Genomic DNA, 16,855 nt, shown 5'->3' with positions numbered 1-16,855 from the left:
TTTTTAAATATAAGCTACACAAATAAAAATGCAACATAAATATTAATATACGTTGTTAATAACCATATTTAGATGTGAATAAGGTATTCAGTTATGAATATTTTAACCGTAAATTTATCTAAATAAATTATCGACAATACAAGGTAGTATAAGTTGTCAATAATCATAGTCTAACTCCATATGTGAAAAAAGTAACATAAAAAAATAAAAAAAACGAGAACTTCAAAAAACCTATTTTTATTTAATGAAAACTCATTTTGACAGGATAAAAAATAATACACAGGTTTGTAAAGATTACGAAAATTAGAAATGAACTTTCATAAACCTAGATTCTTCATTTTAGTTTTATTCATATTTAAATATAGTCATCTACAACCTATACGTTGCAACCGTAACTCAAGACTATAAACTATACGTTGGAAACAATTATATTTGGTTGAAAAAATGTCTAAAAAAATGTTTTAATGACGCAATGTTAAATAAAACTAATTAAGTATTATGTATAAAAATGTAACGTTTCTCAAGAATAAAGTTTTTCGATTTTTTTTTGTTGAAAGTAGTGCAAAATTTTTATGTTTTGTTTAAATATCAACCCACTATAAATTTTTCTTTTACAAAGACTATAATCTAAGAATTACAACTACATACATAACTACATTTTATAACATTTTTTTCGAAAAAAATCTTCGTATAAATTGCCTTTTTGCCAAAAAAACTCAAAAACTAAACAAGATTTTATTCTCAAGACACGATCACGTTTTTTAAAGCACTTTAATTTTTTATTATTTATTATCTGAAGACAAATGTTTAAAAATCCACTTGATTCCATACTTTTTTTGATCACCTTGTATAAACAACATTTCAGTTTTAATACAACTTTAATTACAATTAACTACACTATTAAAAAACGTATTAAAACGTTCCAAAAACGTTAATTAAGAAATAAACTTCTTTTATTGTTTAAATATAAAAATTCAACCATTTTTTTTCTTAAAACAACCTGTAGAAAACACCCAAAAACTCATTTCAGAAAAATATTTCCATGCATTGTATTAAAAAAGAGACGAAAAAAGACGTTATTTGTTGAAGTCAGGTCAGGTCAAATGATAATTAAAAAATCAAATGTGGCGAAAACATAAAAGGATACTCTTAAATTATTATTCAATTAAATAAAAATTAATGATTAATGAAAGTGACATTAAAAAATTTGAAATATAAAATTGAAAATTCCTCAAGTTTCACTATCTTTGCATTGTTAATTTATAATTCTTTAGGTTTAGATCTCTTAATACTCGCCAAGGCGATTAATTTTTTGTCCTGCATTTGTTATTAACAACTTTTGATAATTAAACAAAACCCAAACCGGTTTTTTAGAATCTCAACTATTTAAAATTAAAATTGAATAATAATTATGCGATTGAGTTGCCTCAAAAACGTTTTATTTACATTAATTTTTTATTTTTGAAAATGTAACACTTGGAAAAAAAAGGTCGTGGATCAATAGCCACGTCATGCGATTTACTCACCACACAGATCCACTTCCCCTGCGTCCTGCGACAGTTCTCCAAATTGGCCGTCGTCGGGGGGCTATTATTGCGCGACCTTGCCAGACTCTGCGCCAGATCAGAATGCTGCGACGAGATCTTGAGGGGCTGTATATGCTCGTGCAAGTTATTGGCGGAGACTTGCTGCGGGGCCCCGCACTGCTGACAAATCTGCTCCCGCGACGGATTGGGAAAAGTGCACGCCTCGCAGGTCCATTTCCGCTTCGCGGGCCCCGCAGCCGTCAGTTTCTCGTCGCTGCCGTGCAATCGGTAGATGTCCTCGCTGACGAAGGGCTTGGGGCCCCGACACATGGTGCACTTGATGGACGACGGGTAGTTCTCGTATGTACAGTATTCACAAGCCCATTTCGCATCGCTTTCGCTCATTTTAACGGATTTGGCTAACCTGAGTAGACAAACGGTGATTTCAGGGCTATGTCATGAGTTTAGCATAGTTGTGAGGGGGCGGACGGGGCTATTTCCGGGGCTCCATCGTCGGGGTGATCACCTGAAACAGGGCGGGTTAGGGGGGCTAAATCAAGCTGCGAGGGGACTAACACGGTGATAAGGACAAGGCCGGAGGTGGAAAAAGTGACGCTTTTTTCCAAATCACGCGTTATCACTTAGTTCTCTCTCACCTTCAACAACAGGGTCAAAGAAATGGTTTTGGAGTGAAGGCACAGTGATTTATGTCTAGTGTAGATCGGAAAACAAATAATTTAGATACCATTTGTATATTAATCGATAAGCCTGATGTCAAATCAATCGGAATTTTACAAAAAACGTCAAAATATTGCTATTTTGACAATCTTCATCACCTGTCCACTTCGTCCATTATCGACTAAAACAGCAAACTGCGTTATCGACACACACAAGTGTCAATTTACCACAACATTGCCAGATTTACCGATCCATTTCCCAACAAATTAGACACTAAAATAAGACCCAAAAACACTCCTAAACCACCATTACCACCAATAAAGTTATCACCACAAAAAACACAATTTTAATCACTTTATTAATAAAAATACTCTCGAGTCGCGTCCGGCAACACAGCTCACCTGTCATTAGTGTCAAAACATAACCTAAGAAAAACACGTGATGAAGCCCCGCAAACAGGCCGATAAAAGGCCCCCCAACCCGTTTGAAATCCACATAAACAAGCAAAAAATGACGGTTTTGGGTCAAAAAACCAAGAACGACCGCGGACTCCCTGGGGTTTCACGCGCCAAAGCTTTGAAAAAACGCAAAGAGACTCTCCTTCAGGAATACAAGCTCCAAAACAAATCGAACAAGTTTACGGACCGGAGGATCGGTGAGCGTAACCATACCTTGACCTCCGAGGACAAAGTTATGGCCCGATTTGCGGCAATTCGGAAAAAAGCCCACAAAAAATCGATTTTTAACCTCGCCGATGACGAGGTCTTGACCCACAAGGGGCAAACTTTGGCCGAAATTGAGAAATTTGACGACCCGAGGTCGGACAACGAAGACTCCGATGAGGACAAGTCCGGGAAGCTTGACTCAGCGTTTGTTGAGGATGCCCACTTCGGGGGCGGCGTCTTGAGGAAAACCGGGAAAGAGGGGGCGAAGACGCACAAGGAACTGATCGATGAGTTGATAGCCGAGTCGAAGAAACGCAAAGCTGAGAAGCAAAGGACCAAGGAGGCGACGCTTGAGCTCACTGAGAAGCTTGATACTGAGTGGAAGGATTTGTTGCCTTTGGTGAGCAAGACTCAGAAGGGGGAGACTGAGAAGGGGGCGCTCGACGACTACGATAAAGTCATGCGCGAGCTGAGGTTTGAGGCCCGCGGGACGGTTTCCGACAGGTTGAAATCCGAGGAGGAGCTTGCTCAGGAGGAGAAACTCAGACTTGAGGAGTTGGAGGAGGAGAGACGGGAGAGGATGAGGGGGTTCGAAGCAAAGACTCAGAAGCACAGAAGTGCCGATGATTTGGATGATGAGGTGTATGAGGCCGATCCTGAGTACATGCTCAGTTATAACAAGGAGGGGGAGGCTAATGTGGAAATTGGAGCTGAAATAGATGGGAAAACTGTTGGTGACGAATCAAGTGAAGAGGAAGAAAGTGAAGAAGAGGAGGAGGAAGACGATTTGGCTGATCTTAAGGCCGAAAGCAGCGACGAAAGTGACGAAGAAGTGACTGAAACCCTGAAAAAGTCTGATGATGGGGGCAAAATTGACGAAACGTGTGAATTGCCGTTCACTTTCGTACTCCCTGACTCCTACGAGGCCCTCCAACAACTCCTTGAAGATAAATCGAGTCTTCAACAGGCCACAATTCTTGAAAGAATGATCAAATGCAACCATCCAAGTCTTTCAGAGAAAAATAAAGACGGTTTAGGGACACTTTTTGTTTATTTATTGCAATATTTCAACGATTGTGCGTCTGAAAAAACCGCAGCTCGTTTATTCGAAATTTATAAAAGTTTGGCCCCCCATATTTTTGATTTGGCCCAATTGAATAAGGAAAACACCCACAATTCGATGCTTGAAGTAATTAAGGAAAAACACGAGGAATTTAAAAAACAACCAAAGGATTATCCCGGTTTGGAGTTGTTGATTTTTTTTAAGTTGGTCAGTTTGTTGTTCACGACGTCTGATTTTCGGCATCAAGTTGTTACGCCGTGTTTTGTTTTTATTGAGCAAATTTTGAACAAGTGTAAAATCAAAAGTGGCAAAGATGTCGCTTATGGGATTTTTCTAGTGACTTTAGTGTTAGAGGTGAGTTGCTTGGGTTGGTAAGACTGTGTGTAAATCACCGATTTTTAGTATACTTCGTTATCGAAGCGGTTTTTGCCGGCTGCGATTAACTATCTCGGGGGGATTCTCCACATGGCGATCCCCAAATTTGGGGTTAAATTGATCAAAGTCAATCCGCCCTTCAAACCCACAACAAGTTCCCTTGTACTTGTTAATAACTGTACACAAGATGGTGATTTTAAAATGGAAGCTTCTGATTTAGAAAGGGATGAAATCGACGATTCGTTCAAAATCAGGGCTGTTTTTACAGTTTTAAGATTAGTACAAGATTTTGACCTTAATCTAATTTCTCTACCGTCAAATGTTGAACTTTTTAACGATATTCGAGTGTATTTGGAATTACTCCCGACCCGGAATTACCCGGAAAAAGTCGGGAATTTATGCGAAAGTGTTTCACAACAACTGAAAAAACGCACAGTTGAGCGAAAATTAGAACACCTTGTCATGGCTGCAAAAAGGCCAAAAGCGTTGCGATTATATGAACCCAAAATTGTCGAAGTGTAAGTATTAAAAAAAAAAGTCTGTTTATTACTGACGTTTTTCTAGATTTGATGGTAAAAAACGTAAAATTCAATCAAGGGAAAAAGCCGAGCGTGAAAAATTGTTGCATAAGCTTAAGAAAGAAACGAAAGGGGCTTTACGTGAAATTCGGAGAGATAAGGCCTTTTTGGGACGGGTTAAAATTCACCAACGAATTCAAAGGTGAGGAAATATATTTTTCTTCATTTATGTGTAATTACTTTTTGTAGTGATAATGAGCGGAAGGAGAAAGTTAAACGAATTTATGCTGAAGCTTCGATCCAGCAGAGCGAATTGAATAGTTTGGAGAGAAAAAAGAAACGAAAATGAGGGCCCCTGGCCCCCCTTAAAGTATTGTAAATAGTTTTTTGTGCATTTTTTTTATCACAATGTGCATTATGTTTTATAAATAAAACGGTGGACTTAAAACGAGTTTTATTTCATTATAATTAAGAAAAAAATAAATAATCCCTCATCCCAACGAAGAAAAGTGAGGTTATGTTTATCTCAACAAACAATAAATAAAATTATTTTGACCTAAAATAATCCACCAAGATAAAAGTTAAAACGAATTATTGTCTTAAATGCCTTGATAGTGGCCTCAAAACGGCCGATCAACCCCCTTTTAGTGCTTTTCGGTATCATAATTTGGCAAGCCTGTCCCACTTTTCCAGTTAAAAAAATCTCCAAAGTAAAAAAGTGAAGTCATGCTTATCACAACAATCAATAAATAAAATAATTTGAGTCTGAAATTCTCCACCAAGCCATAAACTCATAAACAAAAACGAATAATTGCCCTAAAACGGCTTTTCACCTCTCTTTTAGTGTCTTTCGCTGTCACAATTTGGCACGCCTGTTTTGACACTTTTTGACACTTGTTAAATTTTCGTATTTTGGAAATCAAATCCCCATCATGCCTCTTCCCATATAGGCTTTTATGGAGCCCCACGAGTCTTTCGAAAGCGCAATCGACGCCCCGCCCCCCATCCAACTCAAACCGCGCGACTCCCGAAAATGCTGTTGGGTCTGCTTCGCCACGGAAGAAGAGGACTTGGACGCCCTGTGGGTGCAACCGTGCAAATGCCGCGGTACCACCAAATGGGTACGTGCCCCCCAGCCCCCAAAACGTCTCTAACCCCTTTTTCAGGTGCACCAGTCGTGTCTCAAACGCTGGGTGGATGAGAAGGAGAAGTCGGGACATGGGGGCAAAGTGGTGTGTCCCCAGTGCCAGACCGAGTACATCATAGTCTTCCCTAACATGGGGCTGTTTGTTCTGTTACTAGACACAGTCGATGGGATTATTTTCCGGGGGTCGTTGTTCCTCGCAGCGGGGATAGCCGCCAGTGCGATTTACTGGACGGGGGTCACGTATGGGGCTATAACTGTGATGCAGGTGCCCCGCTTGGACCCCTGCCGGTCAAGCGTCGCTAATTTGGGGCTGTTGTAGGTCATAGGGCACAAGGAAGGGATAGATTTGATGGAACAAGCTGACCCTCTTGTGCTCCTTTTGGGGCTCCCCTCGATCCCAGTCGCCCTGATTTTGGGGCGCTTGGTCTGTTGGGAAGACGCCGTTTTGAAGTTTATGAGACGGCATTGCCCCAAAATCCCCATAATTCACAATGTACTGCCGTTCAGGTGGGTGTTTTCCAGTGGTGGTAGAAAAAATTACGTATGGTTTTAGGGGTGATGTCCTCCAAAGTGATACAACGGTCGATAGTGACTTGCCCCCAGTCAGTAGTCCTGTCTCAGCGACGCGAATTTTATGTGGGGCGCTGCTCATGCCTACGATAGCGAATTTATTCGGAAAATTGTTTTATAGTTCAGTTAAATCGAATTTTCACAGAACGATTTTAGGTGGATTTACTTTTATCACAGTTAAGGGGTTTTTAAGGATTTATCATAAACAACAACAGTACATTCGGCAATGCCAACGCAAGATTTTAGACTACACTGAAGCCAATATTTCTACTTACTTACACCATAATAGAAATTCTGATTAAATAATCTAGAAACTTAATTAGGACAAATATTTTTTTAGATTAATTGCATTATTAGTTAATTGCATTCCTTGTTTATTTAACTTAATGGAAAACAAACATTTTACAAGTGCCCTCGACTTGGGATTTATTAAAAAGCAATTCTGTTAAATAAAACGTTTTTTAGACAAATTTTAAACTTAATCAACTGTTATCACAAACGTGGAATAACTGGCAAGTCCTAAGCTAGACCGACTAGATAACAACAAGACATGAGAAAGGGGGCCCGCTAGGACAAGTCCGGCCCTGTGTAGGGGAAAGAATCAGTCCAGTACCAACTCGGCGAGGTGATTTCCTGCATCCTGAACACACTGGGGGCCACCTCGCGCAAGACCCTAAAATAGGAGCATTTCCGCACCCCATTTCCCGGTATCACAGTCTCGTAGGGGGGCGCCAGAATGTCAATGAACGCAGCAGGCCCCCCTACACTCTCAATTTCGTGCAAATTCCGCACTTCAGGCTCCAGTACACAACAGCCACTGTGAATGTCTAGAAAATTCTCGGCGCACCTCTCCGCTGTGAGGAATTTCGCCACTTGGGGGGCTTTCCCGTCCACTTGGCGCGTCTTCTCGGTGTTTAGCGAGTAACTGGTGACTTTGAGTTTGCCCCCGACGACTTTAATGAGCCCGTGCATGTGGGGGTGGTTGTGCAAGGGCAGTTTCATGCCGGGTTTGAGGATGAAAATCCCGATTGTGAGGTTGTAGTCCTCGTAGATGTCGATGTAAGTCACCGGGGCTTTGTTGGGGCGTTGCCACAAGTCCTCCGTCATGAATTGGGGGTGCAGGTTGACGTCTTCGGCCGTGGTTTTGTCCAAAAGGGCTTTGAGGATCTCCATGTTTTGGAAGAACATCTCTTTGTTGGTGAATGTGGTGACTGCTTGCTTTAAAACAGTGCCGATTTGACTCGTTAACATTTTTATCAGCATCAGGTGAAAGGGGGCACAGGCTGGACGGCTTTGAACAGAGAAAACTGGAAGTAAACACGAGGGGTTATCGATTGATTGGAAATTCAAAATGACAGATGTCAGCTGGAACGCACACTAAACGCAGGATGCGATCCGTCAAATATTTATTAAATATTTAATTTTATAAATATTAAACAAAAAACTAAAACGAAACACACCAACGTATAAAATTGGTTTAAACCCATACATTACACATATTTTCCTAATTTTATTTCCTTTAATTAATATTTGTTAAATATACCAACTTCTAATCCCAAAACTTACTATAATGACACTATACAACTTTAAATCAAATTTATTGGTTTTTAAAAATTCAAAGCTGTAGTAATTGAAATTAAATTATGTTTTAATCTTGAAAAATAAAATATTTATTATTTATTTACAAAAATAAAAAATAAATTTTTTTTGTTGACAACCGTGACGTTTCTAATGTCACAATTTTGCCGCTAAATGTCAAATTCAAATTTTCAGGAATTTCATCCCCCATGTAGCCCTTCGGGTCCTAGCTGCGATACAAATAACTATTTTAACGTTTTAAGATCCGATTTTGTTTGATTTTGCGCCGCTTGTTGCCCCAAATTCCCCGAACCTTGCACCGCCTTGTCTATTTATAGCCCCTCAGTCTGCGATGAATCTAGCCCAGTCCATTTACACTTTCCTCCCCACGTCTTCGTCTCCCCCTAAAACCTTCCCCGATTTGGGGCGGCCCACCAAACGCGGTATCAAAAAGTGCCCCAAATGCGGCATCTACAACGGCACTCGGGGCATGATCTGCAAGAACAAGCACTGCGACGCTGTCTTCAAAGACTACGCCGACAAACGCAAACAAAGTCTGGACGCCGTGCGTCTTGTGGGGATTGTGCGCCAGGTGTATTCGGTGCGGGTGCGAGACAGGGGGCCCGACCACCGGGGCTTCGTCCAGCTCCCGCTTCTCAATGCCGAGCAGGACGAGAGTGTGCTCTCGGAGAACGCGCTGTGTTTTGTTGATTCGTGTCAGAGGCTTTTCGATGATTCGATTTTGAAGTGTCACGAGTTGGAGCAGAGTGAGACTTCGCTGCTTTGCGTCCACATCGATGCGGCGATTAGGAGTCAGAGTATGGCAGCCCCCATTGAGTTCAAGAAAGAGGTTTTGGCCTCGTTGAAAGTCTCGAAGGAAATCAAAGCGAAACTGTGGCAATTGGCGACGGAGAAAGAGGGGCCGCTGGTGCAGAGAGTCTCGCGGACTGTGATGGCGGTCAAGTGTCAAGTGAGCCCCAAGCACCCTCTAGGGTACCTCCACTTTACGTTTGGGTGCACGAAAGGGAGGGAAATTTACGACAAGTATTACTGCAGTTGCACCGAATTTATGGGTACTTTCCCGACTTGAGGGAACGTTTCGGTCATTTTTGAACCAGTTTCAGGGATTATCAGCAAGTCGAGCAACGTTCGACTCAAGTGTATACACTATTATGCGTGCATTTGTGCCCTTGCGAGTGACCCCACATGTGCGCAAGAATTCATACATTTTACTAATTACGAATTGGCAAAAGAGGGGGCTGAGGGGCCCCAAGTCAGTGAAAGTGTCACAAAAACCACGTCAAAACCGGCTTTGAACCCCACTGACAGAACAGCAAGACTGAAGGTGGTCGAGAGAGTGACGAAACGTCCGAAATTCAAAAAACTGGTGCCTAATGTGTTTCCAGTGGAAATCAAAGTGTTGGAAAGTATGGAAAAAGTCACTCAAAGTGGGGAAATTTCCTGGAAATTTATCGAATGGTTGTCGTATGTGACTGAATCCATAAACCAAACGATGCAATTCGAGAATTATGGCAATTTAAACACTTTGATTTTTTGCGTGCCTGAGGTTTGGTCATTTCAAAATTTCAATTTTCTTGCTAAATATTTTTTTCAGAAGTTTTTTCAAGAGTTTAAAAAGCGGATTCCAAGTCTCTACCGAGAGAATGAAGTTTTTTCAGTTTTTAATTACCGAATTATGAATATTTTGCACCTGAAAGAGATATTTGACACCCCTGATGTGAGTATCATTTTGTTTATATCCACAGTTGGCTAAATAAAAAGGTTTTAGGTGAAGTTAAAAATTTCCAAGAGATTTATTCATGATAATCAAAAGGGTTACATAGAACATGAAGTTGATGCAAATATTAGTTGTCAATCTAGTTTCATTTTTTTTCTTAATGTTGGACAAACAACTGTTGACGAAAGTGACAATACGGACAATCCGTTTGTGATTGAGTGGATTCCCGGAGTTGCCAACGTTACAAAAATTGGACAGTTGAAGTTGCAGTATAAGTATGGACGGAAAAGTACTACTTGAAAAATAAAAACACTTAAAATACCGAAAAAAGATTTTTATTTAAAACCAGATTGGTGTTAACTTGTTTTTACTTTTTTTTATTTTGTTTTGTAAATTGCGGGAAAACTGTATTTCAATAATATAATATTTTGATGTAGACATGTGTAAAATGTTCCGGGGAATCGATTGGCGTCAAGAAAACTGCGAAATTCGTAAAAGTTTTGAAGTTATAAGCAGATTCATATTTTTGATATTTTTGACTTTATCGGAAAATTTTTTGATAACTATTTATCGTAGAGCACTGATCTTTTTTATATAGGATAGAAAATTAAATTTTCTTTCCAACGATACCAAATACAAGAGGTTATCTCCAATAAGTCCGGAGTTAATGCCAATAAACCGCTCCGGGTGCCAAAAATCGACCAAAATCTTGACAAAAATCAAAAAAAATTCAATTTTAAAATTGATCCCTTTAACGTTTTTTACATTTCTAGAGGTCTTAAAGACTCAAATAAGTGCATGAAACACCATTGGGTCAAGTTTAAAAAATTTCGAATTTTTTGAATTTTTGAAGATGAGCGGTAGTAAAATCGTAAGAATAGTCAATTTACCTTAAGTTGTAAAAACGCTTGAAATATGGTTTTCTAGACGAAAAATCCCGCGTTGAACACGATGCAACAAGTTAAAATATGCATAGTTTTTGAGATATTGAGTAATAAAATTAAGAATAAGGCTAGATCCGATTTTGACCAAGAAATCAAAAAATTTTTATTCTTATGAAAAACTAGGCTTATATGTTAAATTAACTGTAGAACACGCCTGTACAAACCGTTTTGACTTAGGACTTGAGATATTAATTTTTTATGAAAAAAAACTAAAAATGGCTCTGTACCCGGAGCCATAACCCGGAGCGACTTCCGGTTTGCGCCAATAAATAGATAATTTCAAGCTACTTTTAATGTTTTTTAGCTCTTTGCTCTAAATCTTATAGTTTCGTAGAAAAACGCGTTTAAAGTTTCACAGTTTTGACAATTTTTACTTTTTGAACGGCGATTACGGCCAAACTAGACTTAGAGCAAAACTGTATCTCAATGATATAATATTTTGATGTAGACATATCTAAAATGTTCCGGGGAATCGATTGGCGTCAAAAAGACTGCAAAATTCCTAATAGTTTTGAAGTAAAAAGCGGATTTATATTTTAGATAAAATCGACCAAAATCTCTAAAAAAATCCAAACAAATTTCAACTATAAAATTGATCCATTTTACGTTTTTTACATTTCTAGAGATTTTAAAGACTCAATAAAGTGCATAAAACGTTATTGGGTCAAGTTAAAAGAAATGCGATTTTTTTATCGCAAAAACGCTTGAAACAAAATTTTGAGAAAAATCAAAAATAAAATCAAAACTTCAAAATTCGTCCAAACGCTTTCATGGGTGCATAAAAGTGCACCAAACGTAGTAAAAACGCAAAATGTTTTAAAATAATATTTGTATAAAAACATTAGTTTAGAGCAGAAACACTGGCCGGAGGCGTGGTGGCGCAGTGAGTCTTGCAATGTATAGTTTTCCCAATATTTGCATTAATAATTTTTCAAGCGAATTTTTTAACTACATACTCCAAACTGTGATTGAGCATAAAACTCGATATGTTTATTAATGATTTGATAAAAATAGAATCGACCACAATATTTATTAACAAACCCGTCAACTTTCAATGCGATAACACTATCTAACATCAAATTCACACTCAATCTCTCCACTTACTAAACCAATTAACTCAATTCTGGCGAAGTGGGGACTCTCACGACCTCGTCTCAGTCATCTGAACTCTAACAATGAACAAAGCGTCCCAATGACCGCTCTCGACGATTCCACCCAGGCCTTCGCCCGGCAAACCCTCAACGAGACCCCCGAAGCCCTCGCCGAGGCCCTCGCCGCCCTCCGCCTCTGGATCTCCTCCAACCCCCACCTGCACGTCAACCCCGAGGAGCGCTCCCTCGTGGCCTTCCTCCGCGCCTGCAAGTTCGACCTAGGGCGCACCAAGGCCAAACTCGCCGACTACTACACCATGCGCCGGGACATCCCCGAGTGGTACTCCAACCGCGACCCCTCCCTGCCCCAGATCCAGGCCCTGGCCAAGCTGGGGGTCTTCGTACCCCTCAGGAGACACCACGAGAACCAACTCGTCGTCATCATCCGCACCGCAGCGCACGATCCGCGAGTGCATTGCCAGGATGACGTGTTCAAGGCGGGAAATATGATTCTGGATGTTGCCACAAGAGACGACCATTTGTGCCAAATCTTCGGGATTGTGGCGATTTTTGACATGGAAGGAGTGGGTTTTTGGCATGGGAGGCAGATGACCCCTGGGATTATCAAGAAGGCGGTGAGGTCGTGGCAGAATTATCATTGTAGGCCGAAAAAGTTGGAGTTTGTCAACGCACCGATTTATATTAATGTCATTTTGAGTATTTTTAAAGGGTTTATGAGCGAGAAGTTGAAAGGGAGGGTGAAGGTGCATTATGGGGGGAGGGAGGATGTGCTGAAGATTGTGCCCAAGGAGGTTTTGCCTAAAGAGTATGGGGGAGAGGATGGGAGTTTGGAGGAGGTGATTGGGTATTGGGTGGGGAGGCTGGAGGAGGAGAAGGAGTGGTTTGCCCAGGACGAGAAATTTAAAGCCGAATAGAGGGTTCTGTGGTGCTTTTTAGCTAATTTGATGTATTTATTTCCGATTTTGTAGTTTTGTAATGAAGTATTATTTAATTGTAATAAATAAATAAATTGACGAGTCACCATATCGTATAAGTAAAAAAATCTTTTTGGCGTGTTTCTTTTTCTCTGAAATCGTAATTTTTTAAGTTTAACAAATTTAGAGACGACTTCACCTAGTGAGTCCGGAGAATTACTACTATTTTGGGCTATTTTACAAAATATTTTTTTATTTTACGCACGATTTTTGAAAAACATTTTTTAGATTTTTCAAATTTTGTATTAACTTTGACTTTAGAAAACTTTAAATTTTTATTTCGAGAAAATGCATTCAAATGTTAAAAATACATTTTTAATAATATCATTTTATTTCTTAAATAGATTAGAGGTTTCTGTGGTACTTTTTCACCTAATTTAATGAATTTATTTTCGATTTTGTAGTTTTGCAAGATAATAAAATTAATATTAAATTTTAATGAAAAATTAAACTTGATTTTCTACTTATAACAGTTCTTAAATAATATTAAAATTTTTGAAAATATGTACAAGTCTTTTTAATGGTATATTTGGCAAACTGACTCTAACGTCATCATAAAAATTGTCCACAGGTTACGTTTTATTGTTTTTTCTTTAATTTTAGAATAATTTGCATCTAATGTTTTAAAAATGGAAATTTTTAGTGTGAGAATTATTTTTTGTTTTTTTTTTTTGTAGCGTTTTTAAGTTGGCGATGTCCGCCGTATTCCGAAGGAGTCTCTCGGCAAACCTCGGTACGTTTGAGTTCGCAGTGGCGTAGCCTTCAACACATTTTTTTTTAATTTTACATTTTTATTTTGAAAGAGTATTTACAGACTATTCTTAGCTGCAATCAAATTTTAATTCGCAATTAATTTGATGTTTGAAAAAGTAAAGTAATTGACAACTTAATTCGGATTTGTTTAGTACTGAATTAAATTTTATATCGTCTTTTCTGAATCGATTAATGGTAAATTAAAATTTTAAACAAAAGTAAATTTTGAGTATACGTTTATGTTTGGACGCATCAAGACGCTAGCCTGTAGCCAATCAGATGCTAGCATCTTGACGTCATCAGGTGAATCGTAAAGGGCGCAAAAAATGGTGAAGGTATGGAATTGTGTAATATTCTAATTACTTTGTGACGTAACGAATGGCGGGATTACGCAGTTCTGAACAAAAACCTTTTACAATGAAACTGTTAAAAAATGGGTTTTTGTGGATCCTGCAGTTTTTGAGGGAATTATGACAATAACGAGTCAGTCTTAGCCAAGCTTCCGTACGAATTAATTGAATTGTAATAATTGTCCGAATAAATTACTTATTTCGTGGTTTAGTGCAAAATTTGTAGAAATGGGGGCTGTATTATCAGGCGTGCGTGTTGGGTATTTTCGAGTGCCTAATAGACAATTTTAGTAGTGCACGATTTTAACATTTTGATGATTAGTGAGTGAGAATGGGGGAATGGGGAAGACAATCATGCTATAAGGATCCGGATTAAAGGGTAAGTCAACAATACCTTTTAATTTTTTTAGAAAAATTACATTTAAAATTGTATTTAATATTTTAAGCTGATTTAATAACACATTGAACTGATTTTGTGTTTCTTTATTTTTAGTAGGTCCGTTTAAGAAGCAGAGGCGAATTATTGCTACAAAGGGTAGCAGAAAAAGATGCCATAAAGGTTAGTGCAGTTTACTTTTTATTTTGTTGTTTATCGCAAAGTGAAGTGTGTGAATTTGTGATTTTTGAGTGCAACAGTAGTATTTATTGAGTTATGAATAGAAAATAGTTGTTTTAGATAAAAAGTAGATATTATTTTTCAAATTCTTTTTTAAAATTTGTAAGAGACGAAACCGCTACCAAACAATTTAAAAGTAAACAGTGGCGTAGCCTCAAACACATTTATATTTTGAACAAATTATACGTTTTCATTTTAAACAAAAAGTGGGACGATTTTCGGAGCATTCTTAATTGCAATCAAATTTTAATTCGCGATTAATTTGATGTTTGGCAATGTAAAGTAACTGAACTTAACTTAGTTTGGATTACTTTAGCCTTGAATTAATTTTTACTTCGCTTTTTTTTAAATCGATTAATGGCAAATTAAAATTTGATCTTAACTGAAGATTTTATAAAAGTAAAAGCAACTAATTATGTGACGCCATCAGCATCATTAAATAGACATAAAAAATGTCAAATGTCAATTTTTTTTAACAGATAGAATTTTTTAAATATTTTTCCGTGTTTCTGGTGTTTTATCTTACTTGAAATTTTTCTCTGAGACGAGAGTTCTGTCACACTGTATATTTTGTCAATTTTGGGATTTCAATTGGTGAAATATTAGTCCGAAAATGTACAACTTTACGGACTATTTTGGGTTACTTAGGATTCTTTCTACCTTACGGACAATTTCTAAGAAAATTTTTTTTGAGTTTTTTATGTTTTGAATTATACAATTTTCATGTTAAGAAAACGCATTCAAAATTTTGAAAATAATCTTTTACTTAAATGGTGTTTCTGACCAAACTGTTTTTTACGTTTCATTGTTTTTTTTTTATTTTAATCTAATGTTTCAAATGTAGAAATATTCAGTGTGGGAATTGTTTTCAAGTTTTTTTTATTTGTTGAGTTTTTGTATTGCAATCATTGTAAAAATGACTTTAGTGTTTTACGTTTTCTGTGAAATTGTTTTTTTTTAATAATGTGAAAATATGCACAATACAAAGACTACTTGTCTATGGGTATTTTATCAGTTAAATTACCACCTACTTTACGAATTATTGGATTACTTTAGAAAATACTTTTTTCTTCTTTTTTACGGACGATTTTTGAAAAGAAAAAAATAAATTTTTTAAAATTTTGAATAATTTATTATATTTCTTATTTTGAGAAAATGCATTTAAAATTTTGTAAAATAAATTTTTAAAGGGTGTTTCTGACCAAACTGTTAGACCACAGATTACGTTTCATTTTTTTTATTCTAGAGTAATTCGTATCTAATGTTTTAAAAGTAGAAATTTTCAGTGTGATAATTTTTTTATTTGTTGCATTTTTGAAATGTAATCATTGTAAAAATGGCTTTAGTGTATTACGTTTTCTCTGAAATTGTTTTTTTTTTCAATTAGGTAAAAATATGCACATTTTTCAGAGTTCGACTAGGTATTTTATCAGTTTTAAGGACGATTTCAGTTAGTGACATATAAGTACAGAAAATTACTAATTTACGGATTATTGAGTTACTTTAGGAAGTATTTTTTTTTCTTCTTTACGGACGCTTTCTGAAAAGAAAAATTTAAATTTTTGAAATTTGAGTAGTTATAATTTTTATCATGAGAAAATGTATTCAAAATTTTGTAAATAAGTTTATAACTTTTTTAAATGGCCAAATTATTAGAGTTTATAGTCATCATAAAAAATCGACCACAAATTACCTACGAGTTTAGTTTTTTCTTTCAGTTTCAGAGTAATTGTTTCCTAGTTTTTTATTGTTGCGTTTTTGAGTTGCAATCATTGTGTGTATTTAAATATTTGGGTCAATTGCCCAGTTGCATAAACGCTGCTTCAAAGTAGTATTACATTTGTCCACTTGAGAGCGCTTCACTCGCTTTCCCTTTCGGTCCGGTCAAGGTTGTTGCATTTAGCGCCAAAATTCGCAAATTTTCGTATTGAAAACATCAACTGACCTCCATTTCGCGTCTGTTTATAAACTTCATTACATCACATATTAATGCGAAAATTGTGTAGTCATTAATTTTTTACTCAGCAATGCTATAATACTACTCAGTTTGTCGTTATGTAATGGAAACAGTTGTGTAAGCAAGAAAGTGGACGCGGGGTAGGAATAAAACCACGTTATGCATAATATTTTTTATTAATATCACTAAACAAACAAACATCACAATACCATTAACAATATAAAATTGAGCACTTTGTATTAAAACTTCTAAGAGTCTCTACTGCCAAGGGCGCCGGTATTAAAACTTCTA

General features: G+C 37.3%; 6 protein-coding genes across 9 annotated transcripts in view; 4 read left to right on the top strand and 2 right to left on the bottom strand.

Moving 5' to 3' along the window:
- The window catches only part of LOC123009902 (ubiquitin thioesterase trabid), a 13,064-nt gene extending 10,509 nt beyond the window's left edge, over window positions 1-2,555 (bottom strand). Inside the window, exons 1-3 of one of the 4 annotated variants that reach the window (XM_044406490.1) lie at window positions 2,432-2,555; window positions 2,272-2,385; window positions 1,527-2,052 (exon numbers count right to left, since the gene is read on the bottom strand). In XM_044406490.1, the coding sequence (XP_044262425.1) occupies window positions 1,527-1,931 (405 nt within the window). In that variant the 5' untranslated portion in view covers window positions 1,932-2,052; window positions 2,272-2,385; window positions 2,432-2,555. Of the gene's footprint in view, window positions 1-1,526; window positions 2,053-2,102; window positions 2,398-2,431 lie in introns of those variants that run through there. The other 3 variants (XM_044406473.1, XM_044406481.1, XM_044406498.1) reach the window with 3 other exon arrangements.
- LOC123009879 (nucleolar protein 14 homolog) lies at window positions 2,225-5,273 on the top strand. The gene is made up of 4 exons (XM_044406437.1): window positions 2,225-4,286; window positions 4,335-4,825; window positions 4,872-5,027; window positions 5,075-5,273. The coding sequence occupies exons 1-4, from the start codon at window positions 2,646-2,648 to the stop codon at window positions 5,172-5,174; spliced, it is 2,388 nt and encodes a 795-aa protein (XP_044262372.1). The 5' UTR covers window positions 2,225-2,645; the 3' UTR covers window positions 5,175-5,273.
- Window positions 5,274-5,652: 379 nt separating this feature from the next.
- On the top strand, window positions 5,653-7,012 carry LOC123010629 (E3 ubiquitin-protein ligase MARCHF5). The gene is made up of 4 exons (XM_044407672.1): window positions 5,653-5,946; window positions 5,992-6,237; window positions 6,292-6,479; window positions 6,526-7,012. The coding sequence occupies exons 1-4, from the start codon at window positions 5,782-5,784 to the stop codon at window positions 6,842-6,844; spliced, it is 918 nt and encodes a 305-aa protein (XP_044263607.1). The 5' UTR covers window positions 5,653-5,781; the 3' UTR covers window positions 6,845-7,012.
- On the bottom strand, window positions 6,741-7,910 carry LOC123010635 (2-aminoethanethiol dioxygenase). Its single transcript, XM_044407685.1, has one exon. The coding sequence runs from the start codon at window positions 7,803-7,805 to the stop codon at window positions 7,110-7,112; it is 696 nt and encodes a 231-aa protein (XP_044263620.1). The 5' UTR covers window positions 7,806-7,910; the 3' UTR covers window positions 6,741-7,109.
- A 466-nt stretch (window positions 7,911-8,376) lies between these two features.
- Window positions 8,377-10,181, top strand: LOC123013940 (uncharacterized protein C2orf42 homolog). The gene is made up of 4 exons (XM_044412820.1): window positions 8,377-9,193; window positions 9,239-9,687; window positions 9,736-9,858; window positions 9,910-10,181. The coding sequence occupies exons 1-4, from the start codon at window positions 8,473-8,475 to the stop codon at window positions 10,156-10,158; spliced, it is 1,542 nt and encodes a 513-aa protein (XP_044268755.1). The 5' UTR covers window positions 8,377-8,472; the 3' UTR covers window positions 10,159-10,181.
- Window positions 10,182-11,874: 1,693 nt separating this feature from the next.
- LOC123014012 (retinol-binding protein pinta) lies at window positions 11,875-13,099 on the top strand. The gene has a single exon (XM_044412900.1). It carries the CDS (start codon window positions 11,995-11,997, stop codon window positions 12,826-12,828), a length of 834 nt encoding a protein of 277 aa, XP_044268835.1. The 5' UTR covers window positions 11,875-11,994; the 3' UTR covers window positions 12,829-13,099.
- The last annotated feature ends 3,756 nt before the right edge of the window (window positions 13,100-16,855 follow it).

This window comes from Tribolium madens, unplaced genomic scaffold (genome assembly GCF_015345945.1).
Source record: "Tribolium madens isolate multiple individuals breed KSU strain unplaced genomic scaffold, Tmad_KSU_1.1 Scaffold_19;HRSCAF=116;Tcas5.2_LG9, whole genome shotgun sequence".
NCBI classification, from domain to species: domain Eukaryota; kingdom Metazoa; phylum Arthropoda; class Insecta; order Coleoptera; family Tenebrionidae; genus Tribolium; species Tribolium madens.
Note: the sequence above shows the minus strand (reverse complement) of the source record. Positions and strands in the feature narration are given on the sequence as shown.